The 14,299-nt window shown below is 40.9% G+C and overlaps 1 protein-coding gene across 3 annotated transcripts in view; it reads right to left on the bottom strand.

The window, feature by feature from the left end:
* nrap (nebulin-related anchoring protein) overlaps positions 1-14,299 on the bottom strand; it is a 78,200-nt gene that overhangs the window by 41,707 nt on the left and 22,194 nt on the right. For all 3 annotated transcript variants that reach the window (XR_014602221.1, XR_014602222.1, XM_084077976.1), the window contains 12 exons: positions 11,747-11,854; positions 11,121-11,228; positions 9,357-9,464; positions 8,325-8,441; positions 5,100-5,195; positions 4,816-4,920; positions 4,461-4,574; positions 4,187-4,285; positions 3,895-3,996; positions 1,874-1,981; positions 1,399-1,506; positions 538-735 (listed from right to left, as the gene is read on the bottom strand). Coding sequence is in view for 1 of the 3 variants with exons in the window: in XM_084077976.1 (XP_083934102.1) it covers positions 538-735; positions 1,399-1,506; positions 1,874-1,981; positions 3,895-3,996; positions 4,187-4,285; positions 4,461-4,574; positions 4,816-4,920; positions 5,100-5,195; positions 8,325-8,441; positions 9,357-9,464; positions 11,121-11,228; positions 11,747-11,854 (1,371 nt within the window). In the remaining 2 variants the exon portion in view is untranslated. The remainder of the gene's footprint in view (positions 1-537; positions 736-1,398; positions 1,507-1,873; positions 1,982-3,894; positions 3,997-4,186; positions 4,286-4,460; positions 4,575-4,815; positions 4,921-5,099; positions 5,196-8,324; positions 8,442-9,356; positions 9,465-11,120; positions 11,229-11,746; positions 11,855-14,299) is intronic.

Here is a 14,299-nt window from a genome sequence, read left to right as displayed (position 1 = left end):
GTTAGGATTTAGATTTTTTTAAAGAATCGCCTCAGGTCTTAACTCTCTCAGTGCCAAGCTCCGAGTTTGTGAGTTTTTACTTAATGTTGTTTTATAGACCGTCACGGTCTGATCTTGAATCTCAAGGGAGCAGTAAAACTGTAGCACAAACGGATACGGAAATAATGGATTTAGCGTCATTCCGTTCCCGTCGACTCCATGTTTGTAGTTTTTTTTCTTTCGCCTGTATCTCTGTTCTTTTTTTTTTGGTCCATTTTTCCGAGGAGACGCGTGTTTCCAACGGCCTGTAGCGAAGGGGACACTAGCTCCGGATGCAATATTTTGCTTCCGGAGCAATAGTCAGAGACTCCTGCTCCGGAAACACACAGTGAATCGATCGATAAATATGGATCTAAACTTTAAAACTACTAAAAACACGAAAATCGCTCGAAAATCGCTTGGCACTGGGTGAGCACATTATGAAAATACTCTGGCAGTCAAAGAGTTAAGGTCTGAAGTCTATGAGGATGCATAAAATAACGTTCCCGTCCCTCTCACCTCGCTCTGCTGGGCGTACGCCTTCTTGGCGTGCAGGACCTTGATGTCGTCGTTGTCGACGGTGTAGTCGTGGAGTTTCTTGCGGTAGTCCAGGTCACTGGCCAGAGCCTGGGCCTTCTTGGCGTGGCTCAGGTTGACCATGTCCAGAGGCAGGCTGAACTGGGCCTGGCCCTCCTTGGAACCCTTCTTGTATTCGATCTGAAGAGGTGAGGGGAGGGAGGGGGGAGTATACCGTTACTGAATGGTCATGTTCCGTTTTTCGGTGTTTAAATCTCACTTTCTCTGCTGAGTTTGAGGGAACGTTTTCAGTTCAGGGTGAAATTGAGGTCACGTCAAGGTTTGTGTACTGCACTGGTGGGAATAAATTACCTATTCAAAATTATAAAATGTGTCAAACCTTCTATAAAGCTACAAATCTAATAAATAAATAATAATAAAAACTCTGAATATGTTAAAAAAAAAAAATTTAAAAAGACAATCTATAAGCTTACAACTTGTTCGATTGTGAGCTTGTAGATCTAGTTTTTTTGGTGTGTTTTTTTGTCATTTTCAAGAAATTCTGCCTATAAAGGCTTTGCTCAAAATATCCTGACCCTGAAAATGTATTTTCACTTAATTAAAGAGCTGGAGAGACAGGTGATCCCTATTACTGAACAAACAGTTGTTGTAATGTATTGAATCATATCGCTGTAATGTTGTGAATCATATTGTAATGTATTGAATCCTATTGTAATAATGTATTGACTCATATTGTAGTAATGTCTTGACTGATATTGTAATGTATTGAATCCTATTGTAATAATGTATTGACTCATATTGTAGTAATGTCTTGACTCATATTGTAATGAAGTGAATCCTTACATCGCTGCTCATCTTGTGCAGTGCTAGACAGTGCAGTGTCTTGGAGTCGCTCACGTTGGCGCACACAGCAGAAGCTTTGTCCTTCCTGAACGACTCTTTGTACTTAATCTGAAACACACACACACCAGAAATCACATGACATCGTACAAAACTTTATCTCATAGATCTGAAATAGAAATTGGTCCGAGACCCACAAATGGGCCCCGACCCACTGTTTGAGAAACAGTAAGTTAGGCTATGTGAATAATGTTGATCTGATTTTATATATGACAATGTTTCCCTGTCTATAGTGCTGCTTTCTGCAAGCGACAAATGCGCTCTGAAAAAGCTGTCTCTGTGCGTCAGTGATCCTTTAAAAAACGGGTAAAACATAGCAAACGCGGTCAATTGTGTTGGATCTGCAGGAACGTTACCCCTGCACCACCCGAGTGCCACCAAGCACCCTTATAATAAGAGGTAGTAAAGGGCAGCTTACGTCGCTGGCGAGGTCTCGAGATGCTTTGGCTGCCTTGACTGTGAGCGTGTCCGCACCGATGTCACACGCCCTGGACTTGGTCTTCTCCCATTCCTCCTTGTATTTGATCTGCAGAGAACGACACCACAGACCTGTGACGCTCAAACACCACTCTATGTACTGTACTGTACTGTACTGTGTAGCAGTGGTTCTCAACCTTTTCAGGCTGAGACACCCAAAATAATCATATTTGAACTGGGAACCCCCCAAAATAATCACATTTGAACTGGGAACCCCCCAAAATAATATTTTTTTAAACTGGGGACCCCCCAAAATAATCATTTTTTAACTGGGGACCCCCCAAAATAATATTTTTTTTAACTGCGGACCCCCCAAAATAATATTTTTTTTAACTGGGGACCCCCCAAAATAATCATATTCAAGAACTTAAAGAGACTTAACTTAACTTAAGAGCAAGAGTTGAGGCACTACATTTAGTTTTGTTCCACAGATACATATTGTGAAAATTGAGAAGATCTACAAGCTCACAACGCCTTGTGTTGCGAGGCGTTGTGAGCTTATAGATCAGCGCATTTTTTTTGCCTCTTTCTTATATTATTTGACAATTCGGCAAATGTTTGACCAGTTTTTATAGTATAGTTTGTTGATTACAATTGATGCAGTAATTAACTTTTTTCTTTTCTTTTTTTTAAGGTATTAAATGGTCTTAAAAGTTCTTAAATGGTCACTTCACTTCACCTAACCCACAGGTTGAGAACAACTGCTGTATAGTGCTGTACAGTCCTGTACTGAAATAGTGTCGCTGTTGGATAGAAACCTGGTACGTCCAAAGCCGTTACTTTTCAGGTATAATGGAAAAAAAGAGTCTGTGTTCCAATGGATGCAGTGTAATAGGCTCTATTCACAGCAGCCATATTATGAAGACATTCACAGGTGTTAACAATGATACTAATGAAGGCTCTGTTCCATTCTGGTCAAACAGAGTCAGGGTGCTGATATTGTGCATGTTGGCCCAGTGGAAACACTCTGCTATACCAGTGGGTCTACAGTTGGGGTCCAGGGACCCTCATGGGCTTCCAAATGGCCCCTTACAGGTGTGTAAGGTGTGAACCAAATGGACCCTTACGGGTCCATTTGGTTCCATTTGTACACTCTCAGAGTTATGGGGGTCGTGGAAACCACTGTGCTACACTAAATGGAACAGAGCCTTCATTAGTATCATTGGCAACACCTGTGAAGGAAGTGATAATATGGCTACTGTGCATAGAGCCTATTATTTAGTCAAAAGCTCTTGTCAATACTTTTGTTAAATATTTACAAAACCCACGCACAGATCGATATATCGAAAACATTGAAAACAGCTGATGCAAAGCTTTGTTAGCTTGTAGATCGGCTATATCCGTTACTGTTGTGCGACACTCTTGTACGACGAAGTAGGGCATTCATTTACGAAAAAAATACATACAAATTAAGATATGGAGATACTGTGCAAGGTTTTTGCATGACAGCGTCGATATACTGTATACTGTACTGTATAGTGCAGCAGTGGTTTTCAACCTTTTTCATGCCAAGGACCCCTAAATTGATATACATTTGGCCACGGACCCCCATTTGATATTTTTTTGTGCCAGGGACCCCCAGAAGCAAAGATATCAGTTAATTTTCGCTTTAAAAAACATAAATATTCAAAGATATGCACACTTTTTCAAGGTTTTTCAAAAATAGCAGATCTACAAGCTCATAGCGCGGCACTCGGTGCCGCGCTATGAGCTTGTAGATCTGCTATTTATGAATAGCCAAAGCTAAGCGGCTAAAAATGATTGTGACGCTATGTTAACTCATTTTGCTGGGGACCCCCTGGTACTCCCTCAAGGACCACTGGTGGTCCCCGGACCACTGGTTGAAAACCGCTGGTATAGTGCATTAGTGCTGTACTGTAAGTTAGCTTATTTTTTTTATTTTTTTATAAACAAGCATAAAAACTTGAAAAACAAGCATGTGTGTGTGTGTGGTCGACTTACATCGCTGCACAGAGCGGCGTTGGCCTTGGCATTTTTGATCTGGGACCGGTCCTGAAAGGTGTACTGATGCTTGGTCTTCTCATAGTCTGCTTTGTAATTTAGCTGAGGGGGAAAACACAACCACATCAGACCCCTGCTCTTTAAATTGAGGACTCGAGGGAGTGCGGTACCCAGCGTGAAGTCGGGCGGATCGGTGGTTCTGGACAACCACTTCACGCGATCAGCTACCATCCTATTTAAAATATGTTGTATTGTACTGTACTGTACTTACAATGTGTTGTAGTGTACTTACATTGCTGACCAGCGCAGCGTTCTTCTTGGCCTGGATGATATCAGGTGTATCTGTAACTTTGTTGTACTTGACCTGGTCAACGTGTTGCCTGTAGTTCTTCTGCAGTGACAAAACACAACGAAAGAATCAACGATTTAGGAAACATTATCAATAACACTGATAGACACCACAAGGGCCACAATCTGACTGCGAGTCCCCGGTTCGAATCCCAGCTGGACGTTTTTTTTTTTAAGAAATCAAAATAACGTTGAGCTGATGATGGGTGAAGACTTACGTCTTTCAGCTGGTCCAGTTTCCTCTGGCTCTTGTAGCCTTGGGTCATGGTTGCTGGGTAGCTGTATTCACCGTGCTCCGTCTTCTCCTGCTCGTAGCCCTGCTTGTAAGAGATCTGAAAAAGCCACACGGCACGTGCGCCAAGGTGATTTTACGGAATTAGTGTCTTAGTGTCACAATGATCGTGAAGGATAATCAATAAAAAAAAATGGATACCAATTCAAAATGTCACTTTATGCTTTTAAAAAGAATGCTGAGAGTTTTGGGAAGCACGTTGCTCAGCTGTTGGATGGGTAGTTGTTCAAATACAAATTCCGTGTTTCTTTAATGTCACGCTATTTGGAGGTGTGGCTTACATCACTTGCAAGCTTCCTAACTTTCATGGCGTGCACCGTCTTCTTGTCCAGACCTGAGTCTTCATAGTGGGTTTTCATCTGGTTCGCCTTCTCCTTGTACTTGTTCTATAAAAAATAGATTAATTGACAAGAATTACAATAGAAAAGTTGCACAATAGTTTGTGTGTGTGTGCGTGTGCGTGTGCGTGTGTGTGTGTGCGTGTGTGTGTGTGTGTGTGTGTGTGTGTGTGTGTGTGTGTGTGTGTGTGTGTGTGTGTGTGTGTGTGTGCACGTGCGTTCCTCACATCACTGGTGAACTTCTTAGCGTTCATGAACTGAGGCGTCTCACAGAAATTGATGCTGTGACCCTTAGTGTTCTCCATGTCCTTCTTATACTCCACCTGATGAAAAAAACCACAACATACATTCAAGGAAATCGGTTTTAAACTCCCCCAAAAAAAACTCCTTTTTTTGTTGTTGTATCTGATCCACCATTTTCAGTTTTTGGATTGAGGACATAATTGGTTAGACATTTACAAAAGTTGATAAGAAAGCTTAAGTTATTTTATGTGTAAAAAAGTACCAAGTGTTATTTGTGTTTTTTACTTGTATTATGTTCCTGTATATGCAGGATGTTTCGCATCCCTAAATGAAAAGGTAATGCTTTCAACACAGTGGTTGCTCAGATGAGACCTTCATGGTCATATGATGCAAGAGAGAGCAGAGGGTTCAAGGCTGGATGGAGGCCAAGGTGAAGGTCTAAATATGACCGTCCTGTCTGGAGCTCCTGGCTGTATCAATTACAGTACATCATCCATGATGATGTTGACTCAAGCTAGAGTATGTGCAAACACACTTAAAAATGTCACAAACGCATCTGTGGGCTTAAAGCTTAATTTATACTCCATCGCACAATAGCGTTGCTTTTCTGACAAGATCACGTCGTAGATCACTTCGTACCATATCGGGTGGTGAATAAATGTTCTTACACAATGGACGTTTTTTGCCCTGTGCGATTAAATCAAAATATATTTTTTCAAACTGCTCTTTGTGCCATGACTTACATCCACACAGAACGTAGTAATAAAGCGACACAACAGTTTTCAGAACGAGGTCGATTTTTTCACCCCGAATAAAACCATACACCTTGTATGAGGCATCAACTGATACGATAACATTCAACTTTTATCTTGGTGATGCCTCACTCATACAGGTTGATGCTTTTATCGTTTCGGAGAAATAATTAAGTCGGTTAATCACCTTTTAAATTATAAGTGCATGGTGTGTGCATATTATAACATATTATAACACAAACAGCAGTTTAAATGTGAATTTATCGCAGGGAATAAACTCTCCCAATGTGTACGGACTTTCTTTAACCCTGACTTCCTTTGCGTTGATTTTGTCTTCTCTCAGTCTCTCTGCCTTTGTAAAGGATCACACACAGGGAGACGCGCACCACCCTTTGAACAATGAGGAGCATTAACAACAACAAGAATTATTTTCAGCGTGCCTTCTAGTCTGAGAAACGACTAAAATATACATGTTTACATCTCGGTAATTGAGCTCCTTATGCTGCAGAGTTGACTCATTGCCTTGCTCAAGGACACACAGACACAGGCTCTGATGATGGATGCACACAGTGGCTCTTGAGGGGATTGAACCCTTTGACCTTTCTGTCATGTAACAGGCAGACGGTGCGTCTGTGTGTTTCAGAATAGATGCTGAAGAGTGTGTGCATTGTATTCCTCTGTGTCACTTTTCTTTCCTGAAATGACACCTCTAGAGGCGTCACTTCAGAAAAAAAAAAATGTTTGAGGTGGCGAAAAATGTACCACTTAAGCCCTGTTTCAACAATAGCAAAAGTAGCCGATCCGCAAGCCCACGACACATCGCTTTGTGAGTTTGTAAATAGCCTATTTTCACAAATGTTTGCCTATAATGACACGCCCATGTGGCTAATGGTTGCAGACTAGAAAACACATCTGTGTCACGTGTCACATGTAGATGAACGGGCGTGGATTAAAGGGGAATTTTGCCCCACGGTTTTCTTACCTTTTCTATGATATTATGATATCCTAGGTTGAATGGTACAGTAGAAAAATCCATCCGGGGTCCGTCACAGGTGAAAACATGCGCCAATAGGCCTTATGCTAGATCGCATATTTTGATAGTTTTTTTTGTTTTTCTTTTTGGCGACATCTGATGTTCATAGTGACAGAACACTATGCGAAGTGAATTTGAATGCGCCCCACCGGAAGTCTCGCTAGATGAGATTGAAATCTCGAGATTGAAATGAATTGGAGGAAAAAAAGCTATCAAAACATGCGATCTAACGCAAGGCCTACTGCCGTGCGTTTTTAGCTGTGGCGGACCCGGGATCGAGTTATGACATTTTTCTACATCCGAGGATATCATAACATCATAAAAAAGGTAAGACAACTTTGGGGCAAAAGTCCCCTTTAAGATGCACTCTAAAATCAGATTAATCTGCACAAAGGATAAAGGAGAATTGCCCCAAATGACGCCCCTATCTGTGGTCACAGGACGTTAGCATGATGGGATGTCCTGTGACCTTAAGATAAGCTCCACGCTCACCACACAGGCATGTCATACATGCAGCCTGTCTGAAAACCATACCGCCATCTCTGTGTTTCTTACAGTCAATCACCAAGACACACACACACACACACACACACACACACACACACACACACACACACACACACACACACACACACACACACACACACACACACACACACACACACACACACACACACACACGCGCGCACACACACAGGCACACACACGCAACGCATGTGCATATTTTGGGACAGGGTCATGGAAGTGCTGTTGTTTTTTTAACGTAATGTATATATATATAGCGCATGACAAGTGTGAAATGACTCAGAATGGTGACATGAAGGATGACAAAGGTGTCTATTTGTCTATTTCAGAGTAGCCTACAGTTGTTCTGCTTTGTTTTTTTAATCCTTGGGATTGAATGTGTCTTTGAGTATAATTAAAAGCTCTTATTATTATTATTATTATTACATTTATTATTATTATTATTGTAATGTAGCACACAAGGCACAATCACGTCATTTAGGAGGATGTTTGCTTTGGGTCAGGCGGCCCCTGTTTAAATAAGGTTGGAATGGAAAAAATAAATACATAAAAAGAAAGGAAAACAACATACTACATAGCCTACTCTGCCTTTATCTTACGCTATTGTATTTTTATTGTATACGTTTTTGGAGTACACACCTGTACTATGTTGTTTTGATATTCTTTTTTTTTTCTTTACTGTTATTGCTATCGATGTCACTGCGATTCGTGGGTAGCCCGAACGGAAAACAATCTCACCAACTCTCTCATTCTCCCACAAACCTGTGACGTGACAAATGAAGTCGAAGTTGAAGGTGAAGTTAAAGAAGATAACGTGCGTTCTTATGGCCAATGGCTCGTGGCCTTGACCCCCCCCCCCCTGTCACAGTGTCCTGGAATGACGCCCGCACATCACTCACCCCGCTGACCATCTTGTTGACTTTGCGGGCGTTCATCAGGGCCAGGTTGTCCTCCGCGGTCATGCTGTGGAAGTGTGACGTCCCCTTCATCTTCGTCAGGTCCTTTTTATATGTCAGCTGGTAGGGGAGGGGTTAAGGGGTCAGGAAAGAAAGAGGTCTGAGACAAAAGGTTCACGTCGGGTGGGGAGTGCGAGGCTTCCAAAATGACCATACACAATAGAACAGTAACGAAGACTGAAAGATACTAGAGGAACATCAACACAATTTCTTATGTGCCTATATGTAGGCGCTTCCTTGCCAAAAAAACAACACCACAAAGAGACTCCTTATAAGGCATAGCCGTGGCGGCCATTTTCTGGTTCCATTGTTCCAGACCCCATTCATTTTTCCCATGGAGTTTTCCAAAAATATTTCTGTCAATTATTTTAAGCCTAGAATCAAGCCATCCACGATCCTGGTGATTCATGACCATAAAACATTTGATTCTGTGAAATAACTAATTTGAAAACCGCAAAACAAATCGGTATTTATTAGTATATCATATAATTAAATATTCAAAGTTTTTTTTTTCTCACAGAATTAAATCTTTTATGGTTATGATTCACCAGGATCCTGGATGGCTTGATTCTAGGCTTAAATTAATTGATAGAAATATTTTTGGAAATCTCTATGTTACTTGATCACAAATGTACGTACATTAACTAACTTGTTAAGTAACGTTTTTCTTGATTGGGCTATATATGAGGCAATGCAATGTTATATGTTGTTGATATGTATGCAAGAAATGCAACTGTCAAAATCCAATGAACAAATTATTAAAGAAATTAATAAAACATTACGTACATTATGTAGATCCTGTCTGTTTGTCCTTAGATTACGTTACTTAGATAATATCTTAGTTAGAAGTAGTACGTTTGATGTCTACCTATATGCCAATAAATTCTGATCATTTGCATCTTGGTTCTTCCAATCTCTTTCATTGTCAGAAACAAAGTGTTTGACAAAAGGTCAAAAGGTCATGCTGATACTCACACCGCTGGCGTGGGCCTGGGCCTTCTTGGCCAGCAGGTATCCAGGGGTGATCATGGCGGGGAAACTGCCCTTGCCTCTCTGCTGCTCGTACCCTTCTGTGTAGGCGATCTGTAAAACACCAGGACACTCTCAACTAATATAATAACACATCATCACCTTACTAAACCAATGGCCTAAGTCATTTTTTGAGGAAAATGATATTTTTGCCTAAGTCAGCTCCTCATGACACTGGCCACCTCTGGTAAGATCGCCTATCTCCTAATTGAAAAGGATCATGCTGTTCCCTACCCTTTTAGTATAATGGCATAATGGCAACTTAGGTCAAAGTAGGCATTTTTTGGGGCCTAAGTCAGGTTTAATCCTATTTAAACCTATTTAAATCTCTTATGTTACATAACTGACAGACAGTGTTATTTTTATTTTAATAGTCATAATTTGTTATAAACGTTTGAGTGAAATGATTAAGAAATATCATATAGTTTTGTTTTGGATCATTTTTTTATTTGACTAAAACCATTAGTTGACGACAAGGTGACGACATTTAACCACAGTCTTCTTCGGTTTTAGTTGTAGGGTGAGCTTGCACTTCCAACATCTCCGTCATTTAACCCATTAAGACCGGGAACTCATCTGTGTGTCATTTTTAGATTTCTTTGGCTATTTCAAAACCAGTTTGAGAACCACTGATATTATAGCAACATATGTTTTTTCAAAAAACTGTTAGGATTTAGAAGAAAAAAATGTAGTTACAAGCGAACGGCCTGCAGTGACGGTAGTCTACAAGCTCACAACGTGTTGTGAGCTTGTAGATCTGCAATTTTTTCTGAATGTTTGATTTACTACTTTTGTCAGAGAGATTAGAGGGAAAAAAGGAGAGGACCAAGTATAGAGCTCTGGGGGGCCCCCGGTACAAGGGGTTTAAGTGGTTCATGTAGGCCTATTCTATTTCAGTGGAAGATTAAAGGAGCATATATACCGGACAGACAACAATCATACCTACCATATCGAGTCATCCATAGAGGGTTAGTAGTATACAGCTGTAATATATTGATTTTCTGAACAGATCGGTACGCAGTAGTGACCAACACACAAATTCAAGAATCGGGAGGGAAAACAATACAATCGGAACATCTGTATATACTGGCAGTCTGGCGTGTTTCGTCCAGTGGTTCTCAAACTTTTTCATGTCAAGGACCCCCAAAATGATATGTATTTGGCCGCGGACCCCCATCTAAAAATATTTTGTTCCAGGGACCCCCAGAGGCAAAGATTTGAGTTACAAATGTAAGCTTTAAAAAATATATATTCAAAGATTTGCACAAATGTTCAAGATTTTTCAAAAATAGCAGATCTACAAGCTCATAGCGCCGCACTCGGTGCCGCGCTATGAGCTTGTATATCTGCTATTTTTGAATAGCCAAAGTATAAAAGGTCATAATTATTCTGATGCTATATTTACAATTTTTTCTGGGTACCCCCTGGAACACCCTCAAGTACCCCTGGGGGTCCCCGGACCCCACTTTGAGAACCAATGGTTTAGTCCATTGATTATGAATCATGGTATACAGTACTTGACATTACCACTGACCTTTATCCAAAAGCACGATTGTTTTATATTTTAAGAAGCAATTACACAAAAATCAAGAATCAAATCTCAGGTTTCACAGTGGTTGAAAAATAGGCTGAGCTGAGCTGACAATGAGCCTCAAGTGCTTCATGGTTTATCAAACAGATACTGTATGCTCTCTGGGTTTAACAGCTTACCTGGCTGTACAGCTCTGCATTCCCTTTGGCCTGAGCTGCCTCGGCCACACCCGCCTCAGCACAGACCTTTCCCTTCATCTCCTGTTCATACATCTGGCGGTACTTCACCTGATGGGATGACAAACAAAGTACTCAGTCCCAGTACTCCTGGTCAAAATACGTGAAAGTTACATATTCAGCTATACTGTATACGTGAAAGTTGCTTTTTATTTCTACTAGCTTTTAACCCATTAAGACCTGAGGTGATTCTTAAAAATCTTTCTTTTCTAAATCCTAACAATTTTTCAAAAATAGCAGATCTACAAGCTCATAGTGCGGCACTCTGTGCCACGCTATGAGCTTGTATATCTGCTATTTTTGAATAGCCCAAGAAATCTAAGGTGACACAGATGCGTTCCAGGTCTCAATGGGTTAAAATACTTTTGAAGAAAGAAGTATTCAAAAGTAGAAATTACAAAGTATATTTTATTTTTAATATCAATGCATCGATGTACTGAAATAAAAAGAATGCCACACACACAAAAAAATCGAAACATTTTCTGAAAATGTCAAAATAATTCTAAAATAGTGAAAATAGCTGCTCTGCAAGCTCAAAACACACTACGATGCGACACATATGCACTCACATCACTAGCCAGCTCGGTGGCCTTCTTGTTCACTTTGTATCCAGGTGTGATATGAGCAGGGAAGCTTCCTTTGCCCCTGTGCTGCTCGTACTCCTCTGTGTACGCATACTGGGAAGGAAAGGAAGGGGTTAAGTACTATGGCACAGACCTATTTTTAGTGATTCTTCTTATACATAGAGTATTTTGATATATGTACTAATGCATTATGCATTGATTACTTCAACTGTGCATTAAATACTGTATTCCTCAAAGTTCTGAGGTGTAACAGGGACTGTACTGTCTAAACACTATTCCAGTGTTTCTCAACAAAAACTATTCTCTAAGCCCTAACCCTGTCAATCAGTGGTTCTCAACCTTTTCAGGCTGCGACCCCCAAAAAGAATCATATTTGAATTGGGGACCCCCCACCCAGACAAGCACTTGGAATTGTAGGCGTTGAGGCATTACGTTTAATTTGACTATGTTCCACAGATAAACATTGTGAAAATAGCTGATCTACAAGCTCACAACGCCTCGCAACGCGAGGGGTTGTGAGCTTGTAGATCAGCTATTTTCACAATGTTTGCCTCTTTCTGGTCATTTTTTGTTTTTTTAGGTACTGTACGCATTTTTTTTTTTAAACTTTCACTGTCATCTGGGGACCCCCCCAAAAATCATGTGGCAACCCCCCTGGGGGTCCCGACCCACAGGTTGAGAACCACTGCTGTAAATAACGTATTGATCCACAGCACCCCTGAATTACATTGTTACTTTATCTTACATTTATGTCAAATTACGGAAGTTCATATGATTCATATGAACTTCCGTAATTTTACATTTTAAAATGTTCATATGATATGAACATTTTAAAATGTCCCCCTAAGACACCGCATGTAGTAGGGTCTAAAAGTGAGGTTCTGTGACCATCCTCTGGCAAGTATGTTTTGACGATTGATTTGACCTCTATGGACCCTTTAGAAAAGATTTAGCCCCCAGGTCCCTCCAAAAAATCCCGGCATTTTTTGCTAGACAGCCAAATTCAAAATGGCGCCCGGCGCCATCTCTAAAAATTTACTTTTGATCTGAATGACCTAGAATCATGTATGAAGGCACTTTTCCATACAAGTCAACCATGAGGATTCCAAATCTGACACAATTTTAATTGTAAGACCTCGTTTTGACTCCGAAATTCAAGTAGAGTAAGTAGAGTAGAGTAAAAACTTATATCCAGGGGGCAAAGGGGGGTATGCTGCATTTGCCCTTTCATAAAAGGTTGGCCACCAGAAATAATATCTATGACCCAGTAGGATCACAATATGGACAACCCGGTCACCTTGCTGCTGGAAATCCAATATGGCCGCCTCAATATTATCAGAGAATAGCTTTGGCAATAACTTTTGAACCAGATGGGCTAGAAATAAAAACTTGGTGTCTATTTCATGGTTTCAGAGCATGAGAAACTCAATGGAATACTTATATTTATGATTGGGTGTGTCTGGACCTTTCATTTGCATATTTCCACGCCACGCGAAAATGAGTTTTACTATGACTTTTACAGTGACAGCTGACTGTTATGGCAAAAAGTCTGCTTTTTAAGTAATATGAACACATTTGGTCAGTTTGAGCTTTAATTTATATGTTGTCAATATGGCAGACCCACACCATGAGTCTGGTCAGAGTCGTGTAATCCGGGATGCAGAGATGGTAGTCAAGGCAGCAGTGGAGACTAACCCATTTACAGTGAGCACATCATCCATGATCAACATATCTACAGGACAGTGTGCTGATTCCACAGTCAAGGACGACTTGATGAGTGTGAAAGAACTGGGTCTGAAGGCACTGTGTGAGTCACTGTCCAGTGAACAGAAGAAGACAAGCATAATGAAGCTTAACACTTTCTACACTCAAAACACAAAATCTAAAACATCTAAGGGGAAAACCTCAGCACCTGGCAAGAGCAATGAAATTACTGGCCTCCTGCGCATGACCCAAATCATAGCCAGTGGTGGAGAACTCAACCTTGTTGACTTTATACGCAACCACGAGTGCAGTGACTTCCCCCTTCCCTCTTCCAGGAAGATGGCAGGATGAGAACAGGTACCAAGGCAAGCCTTGTTAAGGTCCTGAAAGAGGAGACCAAAGTTGCATGCATCCCTGACCTGCCTACAGAAGACATAAAAACAGCAGTAGTTATTGATGCCATGTATGCCATGCGCCATTGGTCGTTCCTGAAAGGTGAAGCATTTGGAACAATCGCTGAACGATACCAACGTCTAATGTTGAATGATGTGCCTGCTGGCACAGAGATCATTCACTTCTGTTTTGACCGGTATAGTGGACCTAGTCTTAAGACAGCTGAGCAAGAACACAGATATGCTTGACCAAAACCTACCAAAGAATATGAAGTCAGTATGCATTACACAGCTCCAGATCCATTTTTTTGCTGTGTCAGCTAACATGGCAAACCTATTGAGTTTCCTCTGTGACGAATGGTGTGAAAATGAGAAACTTAAGTCGGCCCTTGGTCCAACACATCTTTACTTGGGTGGGGGGTTTAAAGAAGAGACAAGGAGT

The sequence above is a fragment of the Gymnoscopelus microlampas genome, assembly GCF_963454915.1.
Source record: "Gymnoscopelus microlampas genome assembly, chromosome: 14".
Taxonomy (NCBI): domain Eukaryota; kingdom Metazoa; phylum Chordata; class Actinopteri; order Myctophiformes; family Myctophidae; genus Gymnoscopelus; species Gymnoscopelus microlampas.
The sequence above is the reverse complement of the archived record's forward strand: the minus strand, read 5'-3'. Positions and strand labels throughout refer to the sequence as shown.